Source organism: Lagenorhynchus albirostris, chromosome 15 (assembly GCF_949774975.1).
Source record: "Lagenorhynchus albirostris chromosome 15, mLagAlb1.1, whole genome shotgun sequence".
NCBI lineage: Eukaryota > Metazoa > Chordata > Mammalia > Artiodactyla > Delphinidae > Lagenorhynchus > Lagenorhynchus albirostris.
The window spans coordinates 63,912,850-63,934,761 of record NC_083109.1 but is presented as its reverse complement, the minus strand read 5'-3'; the positions used below and the strand labels follow the sequence as shown (position 1 = coordinate 63,934,761).

The 21,912-nt window shown below is 43.8% G+C and overlaps 1 protein-coding gene and 1 long non-coding RNA gene across 2 annotated transcripts in view; one reads left to right on the top strand and one right to left on the bottom strand.

The window, feature by feature from the left end:
* Positions 1–21,912, top strand: part of LOC132504849 (uncharacterized) — a 228,997-nt gene that overhangs the window by 161,554 nt on the left and 45,531 nt on the right. The window lies entirely within an intron of this gene.
* XYLT1 (xylosyltransferase 1) overlaps positions 17,685–21,912 on the bottom strand; it is a 317,259-nt gene continuing 313,031 nt past the window's right edge. The window contains exon 13 of the mRNA XM_060122535.1: positions 17,685–17,871. Within this exon, the coding sequence (XP_059978518.1) occupies positions 17,808–17,871 (64 nt within the window). The 3' untranslated portion in view covers positions 17,685–17,807. The remainder of the gene's footprint in view (positions 17,872–21,912) is intronic.

The window sequence follows — 21,912 nt, the reverse complement described above, 5'->3', positions numbered from 1 at the left end:
TCTATGCCACATGCCTGTATCGTTGCTGTAAAAGTTGCCGGGAAAGAAAGTTTTAAGCTTATACCATAAAGTGGAGAAATCTCCCAACCGAAAAGGATATGCAAAGGAGCAGAGTGGTCAGAAAGAATGCCCACTACACCTCCTAAGACAGATTTTGGGGATTAGATTCAATGCATCTAGGGCCCCAATCCAGGGTTTCTTCTACTTTTCCCCTCTTCCCAGATTAACTTCAATTTCCACCCGTGTCTTCTATGTTCTTTAGCCCTCAAAGCATATGCTATATTACCAATCACTCCCCACCCCCGGCCCCTCAGGAAGAGCTTATTTCTCCTAAGACTGGAATGTGCATTCTTAGCAGTGCAAAATTTGTTTTCCTCTTTCCTGAAGAGGAGGGAGTCTCCAGTTTTTAAAAACACATGACAGGGCTTCCCTGGTGGTGCAATGGTTTAGAATCCGCCTGCCAATTCAGGGGTCACGGGTTCGAGCCCTTGTCTTGGAAGATCCCACATGCCGCAGAGCAACTAAGCCCATGCGCCACAACTACTGAAGCCTGCACTCTAGAGCCCGCGAGCCACAACTACTGAGCTTGTGTGCCATAACTACTGAAGCCTGTATGCCTAGAGCCCGTGCTCTGCAACAAGAGAAGCCACCGCAATGAGAAGCCCACGCACCGCAATGAAGAGTAGCCCCCGCTCGCCACAACTAAAAGAAAGCCCGCGTGCAGCAACAAGGACCCAACACAGCCAAAAATAAATAAATAAATAAATAAATTTATAAAAACACGTGGCAGGAAGCAGAAAAAAAATCAAGAAAGAGATGAGTTGAGCAATTCATATTATAACAGGTCATCTCCAGCTCATGTAAGAATCCAAACTGAAAACAAATTGGTTTAAATTGCGACAAGACAGCTTTCTGACGTTCAGGCTTGTGGCAACATGGAATTCTTTCCTGGAGATCTCTAGGGAATTGGCTGGATCCACCAAGTTGGCCGGCATAGCTGAGACATAGTTGGGTGTGGAGATAGAGATATACATTAAGTGACTCTCACATGTCCCTGCTAGCTTTGCATGCACGCGTGAGTGCGTGGTACCAGCTGTACAGGATGAAGGTGCAAAGCTAGACATTCCAATGAGGCCAGGCACGTGAGTGTATGTGCGCCTGGTGGGGCGGTGGGGGGCAGGGGTGCAAAGTCAGCTGGAGCCAGGAGCAAAGGACTGACCCTTGGTGTGGCTTAACTGCTGCCGATTCTCCCCTCTCCATCCCAAATAAGTTTTGCGATTGCTAGAGAAATTGAAATTGCCAAAGAGAGAAGTTGGGGTGTATGCGAATATTTTCTCTGACTCTTACTTAAACACTGGCAACTTTCCTGAGACTATAAATGTGGTTGGGGCTCAGCCATTTCTGTCTTTGTAGCCTATGAAAATTAATTTAGTCCACAGGGACTGCAATCACCGCCAAACCCCCCAAGTGTGGGCTCTTCTTCCACACTGAGAAAAATAACAGTTAATTAGGCTGCAACACCCAAAGGAAAGTGAACTTACACCACCAAGCGCGGGGCAGCATGCAAGATGTTGCCATGACAACTGGCATTTACCGGCTCTTCAATTTTAATATATCAAAGGCTAGGGATAATTTCCTAGTGAGAATACATGAAGGTGGATTCCCCCCCCCCCATTCTTTCTGCCAGTCTTTTGCCAGTACAGGAGCTCTATTCCTGTGGCAACCCGTTTAAAAGGAAGCCTTATGAGAGCATTAAACACCAGGCATGGTACTCCTGGAAGTGCCCTCTGCCTTGGGAGGCCCAGGAAGGGTGGTACAGCCTGCTTCTCAGAGTCCAGGCTGGGCGGAAAGAATTCCGAGGCAGGTGAAGTGTGACCTGTGAATCTTTGCCCACATTTCCAGGTGAACTTTCTGTTTTCGTGAACTTTCCTTCCTTCCTCTCTCCCCTCCTTCCCTCGCTTCATCCATTCCTTCCTTTCTTTCCTTCCTCCCTCCCTCTCCTTCCTTCCTTCTTCCTTTCCTCCCTTTCTTCTTATTTTGTTGAGTGCTTACTCTGTACCAGGCACCTAATAGGCATCACCCCATTTATTCTTCATAACTACACTGTAAGATAAATATGATTCTTATGTTACAGATGAGGACACTGAGATTAAGAGAGGTGGAATGCCCTAATCACATAGTAAGTTGCAGAGCCTGGATTTGAAGGAACTCAGATGTCGCTACCCAGGGCCCTCATACACTCTATAAATAGAAGTAAATATGTTTATTATTATCATCATTGCCCTCACCGCCATGTATTAGTCAGCTATTGCTGCATAACAAACATCTACAAAATCTCAATGGTATGCAATAATAAGCATCTATTTCACTTCAGGATAGGGTGGCTCTGATCCTCATGTGTTTATTCTGGTGCCCAGGCTGAAGGGGAGGCAAATACCCAGGGAAAGCTCTTCTCATGGTGATGGTAAAGTTATAGAGGGTCTGCCCAACCACACAAGCACATTTCAAATCCCTCCTGTGTCATGTCTGCTAATATCCCATTGACCAAAGCAAGTTGCATAGTTGAGCCCAAAGTCAGAGTAGCAAATATACCCTCCCTTTCGTAGGATGAATTGCAAAGTTTTATGGCAAGTGTGTGGATACAGAAAGAGGTGAAGAACTGGGGTCCAAAAGATCATAGAGTTATTGTTGTCATCATCCTCATCCTCATCCTCATCCTCATCACATCTATGGACCAGGCCTCTCTTTACCTTGATCTGTGTTTAAGTAATGAGTGATTTCTTTACTAAGCTCTTCAATAGTACCAGTCATTACTGGAGCAGCTAGTCATTCAACTGGATTAAGTTTTCCATTAATTTTTTTTTTTAAAGAACCTCATATATTGGTTTATCATAATTTAAAAAAACATTGTGGTGATTGTAGTTCAATATAATGTTTCTTTTGAATCACTATGTACTTCACTTTATACATCTAAAAACCTAATTTTTCTGAGATGGGGTTCATAGGCTTCACCAGACAGCTGAAGATTTCTTCTGCACAAGAGTATTTAAGAACTCTTGGTCTTCATTGTGTTTTTCCCTGGCACAAGACATCAACTTGATTTGTAATCACAGCTCCACACATTTGTAGCAAGCTTTACAGTTGACAAAGTCTCTTTCCCCCATCTTTACATTTCATCTGCATAGCTATGGGGACCTGCAGGTGACATACCCACATAAGGTTTCTAATAGCCATTCCTTTGGTAAATGAGGCATTTAACCAGAAATTGCAATAGTTTCAGTATCTGAACCTAATAAGTGAGGAGTGGTCAATTTTACTTAGAGAAAATCTGAAAATATAAGAAAGTAGACTCATTGTTTTAAAGAAATAAAAGCTATTTAAATTTTGTGTTCATTCTCTAAATTTCCACATTTGCAAACCTCAAAATGCTCAAAACACCTTACTTGTTCAGAAACAAATCAGGAGTAAGGACAATCTTGAACTATGAAATATAATGAAAATGCAGGATTATTTCTTATAGGTTCAACCAGGTACAAAGTGCTTTAAAAATGTTTGCTTAAACATTCCCTTGCAACTTGTTTCTATATTACTGTAACCTGAGGAAAATATTTATTTGTCTTTTTTTCATAGAGTTCTTACTAGCCACTCCATCTCCGGCATTTAACACAATACCTGGTATAGGTATAAGCTCAATAAATGTTAAATGAATGCATGAATAAATGAGTGGGAATTTTTGGAAGGGCCAATCCCAGCTCTGGAATAGCTCACATGGCTCATAGATTCTAAATCCATGAGTGTTCTCTATTAGTAGGTAATTCTGCTGAGAGAGGTGGGGCAGATCTGGAGTAAATAGAAAAGCAGCAGATGAACAAGGCCATTCTTGTTGCAGTGACGCATTGGTACAAAGCGATTATTTGTTTTCTCTAACACAATGTAAAAAGTGCTAATGGGATTAGCCTTTTGTGATGAATACTAATATGATATGAAAATGAATGCTAATATGCAATGTGAAATTGCTAGCAAAGGAGAAGATTGCTAATAGAATTCAGTGGACCTCAGTGACAAATGTTTTGTACATCCCTCTGGTCTGGCCAAGGCTATTCTCGTAGCACAGGAATGGCAGTAGGCTGGGGGGAAATCATAGCATATGAGTTGCTTGGTGATGGGTGGATTTCAGTTGCTTCCTCTGAAATTACCTCTTTGTAGGTGGAGATGTGAGAGAAGGCACACACAGGATAACCACAAACATACCCACTTGGGCTTGCGGTGTGTGGAGGATCCAGTGGAGAGGTCTCCACAAGGCAGCTAGAGCATGGCCCTTTCCACCTCTGTGTCAGGCCTTTGAACTTTTCCAGTATTCTCTCCCATCTGTCATGCTGGTTGGCCTTATTACAACCTTGGGCAATTATGAGGCAGGCATGCAGATGGAAAAGTAGACACAGAGAGAAGTGTCTCACCTATAGTCACAGAGGTGGCAGAGCTGGGGCCCGATGCTACTTCTGGGTCTTCCCCTGGCTCCCGCATGTCCCCCTCCCATCTCCCCACCTTCCATCTCCTCTACTTCTTCCTCCTCCAGCTTCTCCCCTCTGAGTCTCCTTCCCTTCCTACCAGCATACTGATTTTCCCTCCTTTTGTTTATGGCAGGAGATGGCTTAAATAAATAACTTAGGTTGGTTTAAAAAAATCAGTCTGTGCTAACACAGGAAGTGACCAGGTTCTGGTCTCAGGTTCTGAGACCAGTGATGGCAGCATAGGGTGTTTTAACTCAGACGGGTGACGGAAAGAACTCTTGGAAAGTGAAAACTTTAGATGAAAGTCTTCAGGCAAAGGAACTATGGAAGGAACAAGAGGAGAAAGCAGAGATAAAACACTTAAAAAAATTCTGATGACCCAGATGCGCAGTGTGATTCCTTTGAGGAAGGGAAGTTGAGGCACCACCTCGGGGGCAGAGCGAAGAGGATCTCGCCCTACACAAGAGAGGATTCCGTGGAAGATAGAGGAGAGGACGATGATTCTTTGGCTATCAAACCACCCTAGAAAGTGTTTCAGGAAGAAAAGGCTTATCACAGGAAAGAGGAAAAGAGAAATGTAGGCATCGAAGTCATTCGAGGAATAGGACACCAGTGGACATGTGGTCGATAGGCTGCATCTTTGGGGGGGCTGCTGACTCAGAAGCCACTATTCCCCGGGAAGGTGGAAATCAGTTAGCTCACCATAGTGTTTGAGGACCTGTGGACCCCCCGTGACAAAATCTAGCCTGGCTACAAAGACCTCCCCACAGTCAAGAAGATGACCTTCACCAGCACCCCTGTAACAACCACCTTTCTCAGACCTGGGCTTCCACCTGTGACCTACTTCCCAGGGTGGAGGGTCGACTCGGAAGACAGCCTCGTACACGAGTATTTCCATGAGATCCCCCAGCCCTATCGGCCCCCCAGTGTCCCCGATGTGGCCCATCAAGAGCGAGCAGCAAAGAGTGAAGTGAAGAGTGAGGAAAGCCTGGGTTACAGCTGGCTGGGCATCGGCCTCCACAGACCAGGGGGCCTCAGCTGCAGGCCTCGCCTTCAGCCTCAAGTTCTGAGGTTCAGAGTGGACCCCAGGCCAGCCCTGGGGAGGGCCAGCTGACGAGGTTCGGCCAAGACTAGGGGCAGGCGCTGGAAACAGACCCAGATCCTGCCCGGACTGGACACACCTGCTGCTGGTTTGGGTTGCCCTGGGTCGTGACCATGTAGTCTTGGATGGCTGGTCTTGTTTGGTCTTCCACGTTGCGTTTTTGTTTTATCTTGGCTTGTACATTTCTAGAATTAAATCACGTTTTCTTTCTCGCGGGAAAACATCGAACTTACTCATCTATCCCCTTCCTGCTCTCTCTCTCTCTCCTCCCCTTCCATCCATACCCTCTCCACCTCCCTTATCCGTCAGGCTCCCTCCACATTTTCCTCCTCCACTTTCTACCCCTTCATTGTTTCTTTCTTTTCCACCTCATCCCAGTCTTCTCCTTTTCCCAAATCCTTGGCCTCTACTGTTTGTATCCAAGAATCATTTGCTCCAGCAAAAGCTGACATTTATTCTGAAAACAGACTTTGGTTTGGGAGCAGCTCATTGTGAAATCAAAGTTAGAGTGAAAACTTGGCTCAGGTGCTCATAAATGCTGCGAAGATACAGAAATTCTCTGAGCCTCAGATTCCACATCCATCAAATGGATTTCCTTAAAGGGCCGCTGCAAATAGCCAACCTTTAATTGCACCTATGATTGCAGCTAGGACTATATAGTTATGTGAACTATAATTGCAACTCTTCAAAAGTGGGTATGCGTGGGAGAGAGGAATGGGAAGGAAGATTGAAAGACTGAAAATGGCTGACTCGGGTGAGTTATTTTCTTCTTCAAAATTTTCTTTAATAATGTTGTTTCATTGTATTTCTATGGTTCTCCACCTTGTCAGGCTCAATGCCCTTTTTTTATAACTAATATTTTGTGACGTCCCCTTTACATGAAATGAAATTCATAGGTTATATAACTCATACATAATTTCATAAAAAATTAATAGAATGCCTTAACTATATTATACAGGAGAATAACAGAAAAGTAATTTGTATAAAATAATTTGTACTTCAATAGATAACTGCTTGGCTGTGAATATAGAAGAGATGATGAAGGCAGATTCTTGCATCTCTATCTAGACTCACCGCGAATGGGATGCTTGCAGAAACCAACTGACACAGATGTGTTTTGCTGGGGACTCTCGTACCTTGAGTGGCTTCGCCACCAGTGGTGGGGGTTCCTGGAATAGTAAAGGAACTGCTCGTAGTGTGCTTTTTGTTTGTTTGTTTGTTTTTGTGTTTTTTTTGCGGTACGAGGGCCTCTCACTGTTGTGGCCTCTCCCGCCGCGGAGCATAGGCTCCAGATGCGCAGGCTCAGCGGCCAGGGCTCACAGGCGCAGGCGCTCCGCGGCACGTGGGATCCTCCCGCACCGGGGCACGAACCCGTGTCCCCTGCATCGGCAGGCGGACCCTCAACCACTGCGCCACCAGGGAAGCCCCTCGTAGTGTTCTTAATAAAACAAAGTGAGGTTTACAATTTAGTCCACAGACATTTCAGTATAAATTAAGACTGTGAAAAATTAAGTTTGTGTTTCTAGGGAAAGTAGACTTTATAAATAAATTTTTCACTGATTGAGTGTACAGAGGGACATTAGAAAGTCAGCTGGGACTTGGGCAGTTCTGCATGGGCTGAAGTGGTCCTGTCTGTGGCACGGATCCTCTCTGTGGCACGCTCTCAACATGCATGGTACCGTACCTCCAACAAGCAGACAACCCAAAGCTTCCACACATTTCCAAGATGCCTCCTGGGAGGTGGAATCTCCCATGCTGAGGCCGCAGCTATATTTTCATTAAAAAAAAGCAAATACTCCCGCTCTGTGAGGGCTTTGACAACCTCTGGGCTGGCGTCACTCTCTCTCTGAGGCTAAAAGCAGCAAGAATAGCGGCACTGATCCCACATCTAGAGAATTGAAAGTGAACTGATTTTTTATCGTCTAACCTGACAGGTTCAGCACATCTCTCCTGTCACATTCCTGTCTGTCCTCAGAACTGTTGAACAGAATCTTTCCACGGATCCGTGTTATCGCTAATAGGATTTGTCTTAAACTAGGTGTCCAGCCTCCTCTTGTTTCCTGAGACCATGGTGGATTCTCTCCTCTCCTCCCTGAGCCCAACCTTCATTGTATTTCAGCTAATCAAATAATTCCCTGCCAGATGGCAGGGAGAAAGCATGGCCCCTGGGAGAAATGATGGTGCTGTCACCAAAGGCTGGACTGGTCAGGACCAGTTTGGATTAAAGCCAGATACTCTCAAGGTGAGACTAACAGTGAGGTTTGCAACAGACAGTCCCATCTGGACAAAGCAGACATTCCAGGATGCTGGGACTCTCCAGTGGCGAACAAGCTTTGGTCCATGCGATGGGCCTGTGGAAATCTCTTCTGACGTCAGTGTTCTGTCTGCTTCAGAGTTGGGGGGATCTTAGTACAGCTTGGGATTTCAAAAGGAAATGGTTTGGCTCAAGTGGAGAATTTAAGGTTCTTGAAAAAAGCTCTCTATTCATCCTGCGATTCTAGCACCATCCTGGAGGCTGAATCCTTTGTTCTAAACCTTTTTTCCTGGAATGTATTATTGTTAAAAACAAGACAACACAGTCCCCAAATGGAGTCGCTTATGCTAAGCCCTACATCACCAAACTGAGATTCAATTTAACCACAGTTTCAGCCCTCCCAGAAATGCAATCTTAACATAATCAGGAATCACCTGCTCAGCGCTAGTGAGGTCATCTGCTGATAGACCCTCACCAGCCCCTAAAGGGAAGTGACCTTGCCATGACCAATCCTAGTTTGTCTAGTATAACTTCCTTGTTCTGCTCCCTTCTGCCCATAAACGTCTTTCATTTTGTACAGAGGCTCAGAGCTCCTTTCTATGTGCTAGATTAAGCATGACTCATGAATCATGGAATAAAAGCAAGAAAAATGTTAAAAAATTACTCTGTTGGATTTTTTTGTTTGTTTGTTTTTGCGGCACACGGGCCTCTCACTGTTGTGGCCTCTCCCGTTGCGGAGCACAGGCTCCGGCCGGACGCGCAGGCTCAGCAGCCATGGCTCACGGGCCCAGCCGCTCCGCGGCATGTGGGATCTTCCTGGACCAGGGCACGAACCCGTGTCCCCCGCATCGGCAGGCGGACTCTCAACCACTGCGCCACCAGGGAAGCCCTGGATTTTGTTCTTTAACGTTATCTTTGGAGGTTCCTTCAGTTGCTCGGCCAAGACTTTGGACTAAGCTTCCTATTCTTTAGAATCTGAAAGGAAGGTACAGCCCTGACCCTGGAAATTCCTCCTCCTCACCCTCCTCTAAAGTATTGCCTTGTAACATTTCCCTAGGGTTAGTTCCATCCAACCACTGAAATATTATCTAAAGATTATTTAAAAGTAAAAAACACTAATCACTGAATTAATTAGTGTGGCTACCGATTGTGTAAGGTTTGGTTATTGTGGAGTGGGGATTGGATTGCATATTAATATTTAAGTCCTTTGGAAGTGGCACCGAAGGAAGACCCCTCCCCCAATCCTTTGGTTCCTCCCCAGCCCATCCCCCATGAGATGGGATTTCTTGGGGGCTCCAAACAGAAATCCCCTTATCCCAGGCAGCACAGATTACAGGCCGGTCTTGGACTTGCACTATTTGCATTTCTATAAAGGAAGGGCCTGGTATTATGTAACTGTGTGTGGGTTCTCTAATGGGCCTCCCTTTGTACAATTTCTTAGCAGCCAATTGAAGTTTGTAAGTTGAAACTAAGAGACTGGAGTCCATCACTCCCTGACCACACCTCTGAGTCTGGCCTGCCTCTAGGAAAGCTAGCACCTCCCCTTCTCTTCTCAGCAAAGCTCAGCAATCCTTGTTCAATCATGGTTCCTCCTGGGAAGAAAAAGCTAGGTAGGGACCAGCTGTGTTCTGTGGTTAGAACTTCAACTGAAGCCAGGGAAAGTCTTCAAAAGAGTTGACCTGCATTCATTCATTCTAAAATGAGGTAATGCTGCTGAATAGTGTTAAAGGAAAATTCAACTGAGTAAATTTTAAAGATCTAATTGGCTTTATTGAACAATTCATAAATCAGGTAGCATCCCATCCAGCAAGTAGAAAGGAGCTCTGAGGAGCTGTATAAAATGAAAGGCTTTTAAGGGCAGAAGGGGGAAGGGATAAGGAAAGGGCTGATTACCTCATCTTTCTCTGGGGGAATGGAGCGGGTCTATGTGGCAGATTACTGCATTGGCACTGTCCAGGAAATTCCAAACTGACTGGTTAAGGCTACATTCCTGGGGGAGGTTGAAACAGTAATTAGGTTAGGTACCAAGCTCTGGTTCGGTGGTGATGTGGGCTTAGCGCAAGTGACTCCATTTTGGGCCTGTTGTCTCTTTTTGACAATAGTCAAGAGTATCCTTTAGGGTCAGTAGGAATCTGGGCTCTGTCACTTATTAGCTGTATGTCCTTGGACAAATGATACTTCTGGGTTTCAGTTTCTTCATTTGTCACACAAGAACAAAAATTGTACCTTCCTCATTGGTTGTCTGAGAGCATTAAGGTACATCATACATTTAACAAATATTTATCCAGGGTTATAGCTCCCTATTTGTCAGGTACTATACTTGGTGCTGAAGGCACCAAAGTAAATAAAATAGACAAAAAATCCCTGCCCTTATGGGGATTATATTCTAGTAGGAATAGACAGACAATAAAAATATAAAAATATATAAATACTATGGAGGGAGATAGAGAAGCTGATGGTATTTGTGAGAGCATGGTGGAAAGTATCACTGGGAATGAGACCATTGGGCAAGACCTGAAACACAATCCAACTAAAGACCTTTATATGGTGCACAGAGGTTGTAATATACATGTTAGCTATTTTTTATTCATTAACTCATTAATTTTGTTAGCCACTCATCCATTCACCTCCACATTCGTTCAGTAATTCAATGACTAATTCTCAATCACCCATCTATCTCTTCATCTATCCATTCATCCTTCAGAAAATGTCAAGTGAAGGGATATATGCATTGTGGATTGAATGCCCATCTTATCATCTGACCCGAGGTTCATTCAGGAGGAATTAGGGAAGGGAATTGAAGGCTTGGGATGGTTATTGATCAGAACATGGTGTATTAGAGTTTTTCACAAAACATAGGATAGAAAGAGCCTAAGTGGTTTCTTTTCAAGCTAACGTTTATTGAGAATATACTTTTTGCCATGACCTGTGATAAATGCTTTATATGCATTATCTTATTTAGCACTGAGAAGTTAATTTGTAGTTGCTACTTAATTTGTAGATGAGAGAACTGAGTCTTGGAGATAGCTAATCAGCCTAAGGTCAGAGAGTGATTGGCAAAGTTAGTATTCAAACTTGGGTTTGACTTCAAAATTCATGGGCTTACATGCCTGGGCATATACCCAGATAAAACTCTAGTTCAAAAAGATACATGGACCCCTATGTTCATAGCAGAACTATTTACAATAGCCAAGACATGGAAACAACCTAAATGTCCATCGACAGATCAATGGACAAAGAAGACGTGGTGTACACACACACACACACACACACACACACACAATGGAATACTATTCAGCCAAAAAAGGAATGAAATAATGCCATTTGCAGCGACAGGGATGGACCTAGATTTTATCATACTAAGTGAAGTAAGTCAGAAAGAGAAAGACAAATACCATATGATATCACTTACATGTGGAATCTAAAATATGACACAAATGACCATATCTACGAAAGAGAAACAGACTCACAGACATAGAGAACAGACTTGCGTTGCAAAGGGGAAGGTGGGGGGGTGGGAGGGAAGGATCAGGAGTTTGGGATTAGTGGATACAAACTAGTATATACAGGATGGATAAACAACAAGGTCCTAGTGTATAGCACAGGGAACTATATTCAATATCTTGTGATAAACTATAATGGAAAAGAACATGAAAAAGAATATATATATGTATAACTGAATCACTTTGCTATACAGTACAGCAGAAATTAACATAACATTGTAAGTCAACTCTACTTGGATAAAATTTTAAAAACAAACCAACCAAACCAAACCAAAACAAAACAAAAAAACAAAATTCATGGGCTTAGCCGGTTTACTGCGAGGACTCCACCAACTCTGGGTCCGTAAGCCAGTCAGCTGACCCCTTTTACCTTCATGTTCTCAGTCATCACATGTAAGATTCCATTTCTGCTCAAATCTCAAGGTTGAATGAGAGGACGTATGTGTGTGGACAGGCATCAGGAATTAGCAACCAGAAGGGGTGCCATGATTGATTCACTGAGCTCTGGCTCCAACACGCCTGAAAGGGCTTGTTATTACATGACCTTTCATTTCTCAAGCCTCTGATGATGGTAAGACAGCAGTCTGCATGCAAGGTGAATTTGAACTGCTACCTGCTTTCCAATTCCCCCTGGAAGGGCCCTTAGCAGGCTAAGAAGCTGGAAGAGGTATTTCACTCTGGTTTCCAGTAATTTGTTCTGCTCTTTGAACTTCTGTGTCTGCTTGTCCAATTTCATGAAAATTGGATTAATGAGTCTTAACTGGTGCTGCTTAGCTAGTTTAAAAGGGATAGTGTCGGGCTACCCTAGTGGCGCAGTGGTTGAGAGTCCGCCTGCCGATGCAAGGGACACGGGTTCGTGCCCCTGTCTGGGAGGATCCCACATGCTGCGGAACAGCTGGGCCCGTGAGCCATGGCCACTGGGCCTGCGCGTCCGGAGCCTGTGCTCCGCAATGGGAGAAGCCACAACAGTGAGCGGCCCGCGTACAGCAAAAAAAATAAAAGGGATAGTGTCAAATGGAGGAAGAGCGTCCTGGTGTGATGGTTGGATCCCTAGGCTGCTAAGAATCAGGGTTCTGCATGAATGCCAATATCACGAGTTATTGTGGCAGCCTCCTCCAAGTTACTCTTCTAGAAGGCAGTATCACCCCAGAGACCTTTGAAAGGAGGAAGGACACTTATTCCACTAGAACAAGGAGAGGATTTGCTTAAGGGACTGGTAGTCTTGGTCAAGATGTTCATTCATTCATCAAATCTTTTCCAAGCACCTGATATGTGTCAGGCTCTGTGTTGGGCTCTGGAGAACCAGTGGTGAATAAAACAAATTTTCTGTCCTCATGAAGCTTATGTTCTATCTGAGGTAGGTAAACAATAATCAAATGAATATATGATTTAATGTCAAGCAGCATTTCCATCCGATGCTTCTATATTCTCCACTAAGTATGAAAAAAAGTTTGTCTTTTTTTAAAAAACAGCTTTATTGAGATATAATTCACATACTATAGAACTCGACCATTCAATGGTTTTTAGTATATTCACACGTATGTAAAAATCATCACCACCGTCAATTTGAGAACGTTTTCATCACCTCTGAAAGAAACTGTAACCTTTAGCTATCACCATCTTGTATCCCAACCCTCACCTCCAGCCCCAGGCAACCGCTCATCTACTTCCTGTCTCTATAGGTTTGACTATTCTGGACAGCAAAAAGTCTTTTGAGAGTGAGGGGGCAAGGAAGGAGATTTTATTATCTCCACCTCCTAAAATGAGGCCTCTTGGACTCAGTTTCCCTTGGAGCTTTCTCCAAGGAAAGATGCAAATTTCCATAGCTTTGGTGTTTGGAGGTGGTAGGGGGTGCTGGCCAGTGTCCTGACAGAGGCATGACAGAGATATTGCAGGTTCAGTTCCAGACCACTGCAATAAAGTGAATATTGCAATAAAGCAAGTCACACAAATTTTGGGGTTTCCCAGTGCATATAAAAGTTATGTTTATATTATACTGTAGTCTATTAAGTGTGCAATAGCATTATGTCTAGAAAAATTATTTGCATACCTTAATTAAAGCATACTTTATTGCTAAAAAGCCTAACCAGTATCTGGGCCTTCAGTGAGTTGTACTAGTAACATCAAAGATCACTGATCACCAGCACAAATATAATAATAATGAAATAGTTTGAAATATGAGAATTACCAAAATGTGACATGGAGACATGAAGTGAGCAAATGCCGTTGGAAAAATGATGCAGTAGACTTGTTTGATGCAGGGTTGCTGCAAACCTTCAATTAAAAAAAAAATGCAATATCTGTGAAGTGCAGTAAAGTGGAGCAGAATAAAATAAGGTGTGCCTGTACACAGTTACTCTTTTATTATCTTACCTTCCACCTCTACACCCTGCCTGAGGTTACATGCTCCCAGCCAGAGTATGCATGCGCAGACACAGAAGACTCCTGTGCCCTGTGCCGTCACATCTGAAAGCAGTAATAATCGTGGCATGTTTATAGAAGCCCTGCCTCAGTCCAGTTGCCATAGTTCCCCACCTGGACTCTGCAGGAGCCTGCTCTCTGGTCTCCCCATTTCCCATCATTGCTTCCAACCTGGTCTTCCTAAGATACCAGGATACATGTTCTAAAGCATGAATCTGACCACGTCGCACTGTGCTGATGAAAATTCTACATGGTCCTCATTATAGTCGAGGTTCCTCTTCATGGCCCTGTATAACCTGGTCCCTGCCAAACCTCTCCAGTGTTATCCATCACTATTCCCCCTTCACTATCTGAATCACTTGTGGTCCCTGCAAAGTACCATGCACTCCCTAACAGACCTTTGCACATGCTGTGGGCCTCTCTGGAACACTCTCTCCTGTCTATATTGCCTAACTCCAGCTCATCCTTTAGGTCTTAGAGATTACTTCCTTTGGGGAAGGAATATTTCTTCAGGATGTGGTTAGGTACTTGTATTAGTTTTCTATTGCTGCTTAAAAAATTACCCCCAAATTTAGCACTTTAAAACAACAGATGTTTATTATCTCATGTTTTCTGTGGGTCAGGAATTCAGGAGTAGCTTAGCTGGCTTGTTCTGGATCAGGGTCTCTCGTGAGTTTAGTCTTGACATTGGCTGGGGCTGCAGTCATCTGAAACATGATGAGGGCTAGAGGATCTGCTTTCAAAATAGCTCGCTCATATGGCTGTTGGTAGGAGGCCTCAGTCCCTAGCCCCATGGGCTGCTTCATAGGACTGTTGAGTGTCCTTATAACTTGGTAGCTGGCTTCCCCAGGTGGTCCAAGAGACAGCTGGGAGGAAGCTACAATGCTTTTTATGTCTGCAGTCAACTAAATGTTTATGTACCCCCCAAAATTCATATATTGAAGTTCTAACCCCCAATTCTAAGAGGTAGGGACTCTGGGAGGTGATTAGGTCATGAAGGTGGAACCCTCGGGAGTAGGATTAGTGCCTCATAAACAGGACCCCAAGGACTCCCTCTCCTTTCCGCCGTATGAGGACATGACAAGAGGATCACAGTCTGTAATGTGAAAGAGGGTCCTCACCAGAACCTGACCATGTCTGCACCCTGATTTCAGTTCAGTCTCCAGAACTGTGAGAAATAAATGTTTGTTGTTTATAAAACACCCACTGGCATTCTGTTATAGCAGCTTGTGCAAGGTAAGGCAATGTCCCAGAGGCCGATGTCACATGCTGTGGCTTCTATCATATTCTATTGGCTAGAAGTGACTCATTAAGTATGGCTTACACTCAAGGGGAAGAGAATTAAGCTCTACCTCTCGAAAGGAGGAGAGTTTGTGGACACATTTTAAAACCGTCATAGAGCCCCTTGTCCATGGTCCCACAGCGTCCTCCAGTTATCCTTACATTAGCACTTAGCAGACCATTTGTCACAGTCTGTCTCCCTCACTACTGCACTGGGGGTTCCCTGAGCATCAGGACCGGTTTCCATTTACAGTTATATTCCTAGATCCTACCACAGTCCCTTGCACAGTGCTTGGTAACCGTCTGTTTGTTTGAATGACTCAACGACCTGTCTGGACACATAAAACGTATAGATCAGTGCTTTTCAAATTTCCATGCATATACAGCACCTGGGTGGTTTGTTAAAATGAGGATTCTGCTTCAGTAGGTCTGGGGTGGAGCCTGAGATGCTGTTTTCCGAACAAGCTCCCAGGTGATACTGATGCTGTGCTTCATGGAGCAGGAATCTAGATCACGTGATCCTACTCCCTGACAAGCTTAATAACCTAGCTGGGGAGACACTTCATCCGGCAGGACAGCCCGGGGCCGCCCACAAAGCAGCGTCAGCCCAGTCGTGGGCACACCTACTGCATGCTGGGCTCCTCTTCCTTCAAATGCCTGGGATGAAAGAGGACGTGTCAGTAAAAGGCAGTCGAGAAAGTGTCTGCGGAATACAGAAAGGCTTCCAAGGTTTGTGTGTTCTCAGTTGGCTCTGCAATGCTGGGCAGGGGTCACTCACGTGTGGGCGAAGGGATTGTGAGGCCTGAGCAAGGGCCAGAGGGAAACTGGCTGAAGTGCCAGTGGGCAGCGGCAGGTGATGGGGTCCCCACACCCACCCCAGAGAACCTATGGAACCCAGTCTGTCTGTGTGATCCAAGCACCACTTTGGCTGGAGGCAGGGAGATTAAGCAGACGATATATTTGTACCGCTCTTCACAGTTCTTGGGATGTGCAATTCTACGAGTCACGTTTTAAGGAAAATTGAGTAGAGCCAGACCATTGAGATGTTTTCCGTTAATACCTCGGATTTCACTTTTATCCTTGTGGCTCTGATTTTAACAACGTGGGGCACTGGTGTATAGGTGTAAAGTCTGTGGTCTTAAGACAGGAGATTTCTTCTTACGACATGAAGGGCTGATCTAAGCGTAGGGTAATAATGATACTTCCCAACATTTGGGGAACAGTTTCACATCCATTTAATCTTGGGGTTCTCAACCTTGACTGCACATTAGAATCACTGGGGAGCTTTACTGGTTACTGAGGCCTGCGTCCCACCTCCAGAGATTTTGACTTAATTCATCTGGGGTGTGGCTTGGACAGCATTTAGAAATCCTCCCCAGGCAATTCCACTTTGTGGCCATTGTTGAGAGGCACTGATTTAACCTTATAAGAACCCTTCAGTAATAGGCAGATAAGATTATCTTTTCTTTTCCTCCCTCCCTCCCTCCCTCCCTCTCTCTCTTCTTTTCTTTCTTTCTATCTTTCTTTCTTTCTCTCTTTCTCTCTCTCTCCCTCCCTCTTTCCCTTCCTCCCTTTTCTTACTTTCTCTCTCCCTTCCTTCCTTCCTTTCTTTTCGTTCTACAAATAAAAAGCTGTATCACGAAATTGACTGATTGGCTCAAAGTCACACAACCAATAAGTGGGAGGTTCAGATCTCAAACCTATGTTAACTGGTTGTGCTCTTTCAATTTGTATCAGTATTGCCTCCAGGTGGCCAGTATTATGCCCGTTACAAAGAAAGAGAAACTGAGTGTGATGGTTGATTTTACATGTCCACTTGACTGGGCCAAGGGGTCTTCAGATATTTGGTTAAACGTTGTTCTGGGTGTGTCTTGGATAAGATTAATATTTGAATCAACAGAGTGAATAAAGCAGGTCACTCTCCCTAATGTGGGTGGACCTCATCCAATCAGTTGAAGGCCTGAATAGAATAAAAAGACAGACCTTCCAGCAAGTAAGGGGGAACACCTCCTGCCTGACTGCTTTGAGCAGGGACATTGGTCCTTTCCTTTCTTCAGACTGGAACTGAGACATCAGCTCTTCTTGGGTCTCGAGTCACCAGCCTTTGGGCCTGCAGCTACACCATTGACTTTCCTGCTTCTCGGGCCTTTGGAATTGTACTGCAATTTACATCATCAGTTCTCCTGGGTCTTCAGCTGCTGACAGCAGATCTGGGGACTTAGCTTCCATAATCAGGTGAGCCAATTCCTTACAATAATAAATTATCTTTATAATAATAGTAAATAATAAATATTATTATTATTTATAATAATAAATCTTATATTCTAATAATATATCTCCTATTGGAGAACACTAAGGGATGGAACAATTAGGTTTCTAGATAAAGGTCAGACTTTGAGCTAGGGGAGAGTTAGTTAGGGTTCCAAGTCCCTTACGTCCCTGGATGTTCCTTCGTCTCTTGTTTCTAGTCTTTGAAGCTAAGTTTGGGCCAATACCCATATCAGATAAACAAATTCTAGACTCCTTGATGACAAGGTCAGTGTCAGTGTCTGCAGATGCAGGCCATGAATAGTCAAGGTTGGAAAATAAAAGTTGGCAGGAAGGACTGTACTTTATTGGGACCAAACCAAGGACGTCAGTGATCTTAGTTTTGAGCCATTCTTGATCCTGGAGTTCATCCAAGTTCTCCTTTGGACTCTTGCATCCTACCTGCCCATCATCCATCCCCAGTGAAATCAGCAGATGTTAATGATGGAATTTGGAGATGCTGAAAGGATTCCCATGGTGGTGAGGAAGATCCTAAATGTTTTACAAAAAAATAAAAAGTATTATTTAAGGAAAGGAGCCAAAGTGCTCAGACACCACTTTGCAGCCAGGGAGTGTGTTAAATCGGAACAATCAGGAGGGAAAAGTACTTTGTAGTAATTTTTTTCGAAGCTGGTTCCAGAGCTCCTTCCTCTTAGGAGAGAACTGTCTATGTTTAGAACCAAGGAGAGTCTTACATTTAGAGGTTTCTGTAGGTGTGGAGTGTGAGTCCCCGAGGGACTGGTCTGCAAAGAGACAGTGGGATGATGAGATAATAGGGCATTGAGCAGGGAGGTGCCTGACAGCAGACAGAAGAGAATGAGGAGAGGGTGGCAGACACATGCCTGGATGCTGGAGAATGTGCAGGCGGGTGGCTGATCAGGGATTTGGGGATTTTGAGAATGGGAACATCTAATGTTAAATTCTAAATCGTTTGAAATGCTCTCATGCACTTTCTTACCTGAAAGCTTTGGTAAAATCTTCGGTTTACATAGTCTAGCCGTAGTATTTTGGGGGATTGATGGATTGGGGTGTTTATTAGGAGGGGTGATATGGTGCAGAAAGAAGAAAAAGTATGTCTGGTATTTTTGCCGTAAGTACTTTTGCTGCGTAACTAATTGACCATAAGGCAGGTTTGTTGTAAAAGATAAAATAAGGAAAAATAAAAGAGGGGCCTTAAAAAGGACATAATGAAACATGAAAAATGGGTAACAAAAATTAAAAAGACTTTATTGCAAAATACAAAATATTTGAATACATTTGAAATGTGTGTAAATTCATGGCAATACTGCACAAATAACTGATTTTATTTTGCATGTTGTATCTAAGCACTTGTCTTCCAAGTCTTTCATTCACAGTATTTTATACTATTTATTTATTTACTTTGTTTGCTTGTTGACTTGTCGCCTCATTTGGCATCACACGTCTTCTGTTTTGATAAAATTCTTCATAGAGAGGCATCAGCTTCCAAATACTAGGATGTATATTTGTACCTGAGCTTTGTATCGCGTTGGGAAAGCTGTTTGTCCTTAGCAGGTTGTCACATGTCCACTGATAGACGTTCCAAAGTTTTATGGAAGGTGTGGGTTCAACTCTACACCTTCAAATCACTGGAGGATTTGCAACTGATACATTATCATTTTCTAGTACAGCATTCACTCTGGCTTTACACTCTCTCTCTTTTTGTTTTTTTTAAAGAAGATGTTGGGGGTAGGAGTTTATTAATTAATTAATTAATTTTTGCTGTGTTGGGTCTTCGTTTCTGTGCGAGGGCTTTCTCTAGTTGTGGCAAGCGGGGGCCACTCTTCATCGCGGTGCGCGGGCCTCTCACTATCGCGGCCTCTCTTGTTGCGGAGCACAGGCTCCAGACGCGCAGGCTCAGTACTTGTGGCTCACGGGCCTAGTTGCTCCGCGGCATGTGGGAGCCTCCCACACCAGGGCTCGAACCCGTGTCCCCTGCATTAGCAGGCAGATTCTCAACCACTGCGCCACCAGGGAAGCCCTTTACGCTCTCTTAATCACACTTCCAGTAAGTTTTATCACCGTCTTTTCTACCAAGTCCATGTAAGTAGTTATCATCTACTATTTTAAGACTGCCATGCTATTCATCACTGTATAGACTATCACGAGGGCTAAGATTGATGGAATGTAAAAACTGGAGTCCTATGTCCACTAAGAAATGAAACCAAACTGTCAACAACTTAAAACCAAACTGTCAACCAGTTATCTTTTATGGCAAGATTGCCTTACGGCCAAGTAGTTATGAGGCAAAAATGTTTGCAGTAAAGATGTTTATGGCAAAGATGCTTACAGCAGAAGTACCTAGAACTGAAAAAAAGAACCTGCAGAATAGAGGAATGAACAATGTTGTACAATGAACCATTGTACAATGGTTCATTGTACAATGAACCAATTTAGTGGAAGTGGAACCCAGGTTGTAGCTGAACTTGAGGCACCCCAAGAAGCTCCAAAGAGACTGGGGGCAGTGCTGTGCTTCCCTTCATTCAGGGCATTTGAGAAAATGTCACTTGCACCTTAGAAGTCAAGGTGATAGATACCACCTTGTCATGAATAGAAGACATCAATTCTCAAATAGAGAATAATTGTTCTGACCAGACAAAAATGAAACGCCCCTGAAGAAATTATGGAAGTAGTGGCAGTCCTGTTCATTTATTCATTCATCAAACACTGGCAAGTGTTTTGTGTCAAGCCCCTTAATGTGTGCTGAAAATATAGACACTGTCTCTGCCCTCAAGGAGCTTTACCTTGGGGTGTGAAGGCAAGGGGAGCTGACCTTTTTTGAGCTCCTCCTAAGTGTAGACAGTAGGCTTTGTATTTTATGTGCACTGTCTTTCTAAAATTCTCCCAACAGCTTTATGAGTAAGTAACTATTATCACCAAATAGGTAAGCTGAGGCTCAGAGATGTTAGGGAATTTGATTCAGCTAATCCATAATGAAATCTGTGTTTGAACACAGGATTATCTGACTCTAGATTTGGAGGAGGAGTCCTTATTTTGGTCAGTGGCACTGGAAAATTGGTGGTAAGGAGTTCAGACTTGATAATGTGATTTGAAAAGTTCTCCCCATATTTATCCTGAGTCCTACCCAATCTGCTGTGATGCCCAATCAGCTTATCTGCTATCAGTGCTTTTCAACTGGGTTAACCATTACTTTCCTCCTCATCTCCTCTTTTAGTACCTTAACACCAACTCAGCAAGGCTCTGTCACCTCATCATGGATGAATTTACTAGCATGAGGGTTTTGGGTGCCTGCTGTGGGGGCAGAGGAGAGACTGGGAGCCCAGGAGGTTGATGCTACAGAAACATGGAAAAATATATTGTTCTTCTTTGTCTGGTACAAAGACTTTGTGTCAGAGTCTTTGGTACACAGACTCTCTCTTTGTTGATGCAAGTTAGAACCATCTACCATAATTAGCAAAGGGCAGTAACATGAGCCTTTTAAATGAGTCCTGTGCCCGGGCTACAAGGAGGAAAGGAGGGATTCATCATGTTGTTTCATAAGCATAAATACAACTAATTAAGTGAAGGTGAAATCTCTACCATCTATATGATGTTTATTTAAAATGATTTGCTCAAGACATGCCCAGAATCCTTCTCTTTAGGAAGATAGCTAGGAGCTGGGTGGAGACAATTTGGGCATTTGAGGAACAGGAACAAATTGGACTGCAAAGCTGAGAAACCACCTGAGCCAGGAGTTGGCTGTGACCAGTGGATGGACATCTGCTGTTTTTTTTTTTTTTTTTAACATCTTTATTGGGGTATAATTGCTTTACAATGGTGTGTTAGTTTCTGCTTTATAACAAAGTGAATCAGTCATACATAAACATATGTTCCCGTATGTCTTCCCTCTTGCGTCTCCCTCCCTCCTACCCTTCCCATCCCACCCCTCCAGGCTGTCACAAAGCACCGAGCCAATATCCCTGTGCCATGCGGCTGCTTCCCACTAGCTATCTACCTTACTACGTTTGTTAGTGTGTATATGTCCATGACTCTCTCTTGCCCTGTCACAGCTCACCCTTCCCCCTCCCCATAACCTCAAGTCCGTTCTCCAGGAGGTCTGCGTCTTTATTCCTGCCTTACCCCTAGGTTCTTCATGACATTTTTTTTTTCTTAAATTCCATATATATGTGTTAGCATACGGTATTTGTCTTTTTCTTTCTGACTTACTTCACTCTGTATGACAGACTCTAGGTCTATCCACCTCATTACAAATAGCTCAATGTCGTTTCTTTTTATGGCTGAGTAATATTCCATTGTATATATGTGCCACATCTTCTTTATCCATTCATCCGATGATGGGCACTTAGGTTGTTTCCATCTCCGGGCTATTGTAAATAGAGCTGCAATGAACATTTTGGTACATGACTCTTTTTGAATTTTGGTTTTCTCAGGGTATATGCCCAGTAGTGGGATTGCTGGGTCATATGGTAGTTCTATTTGTAGTTTTTTAAGGAACCTCCATACTGTTCTCCATAATGGCTGAACCAATTCACATTCCCACCAGCAGTGCAAGAG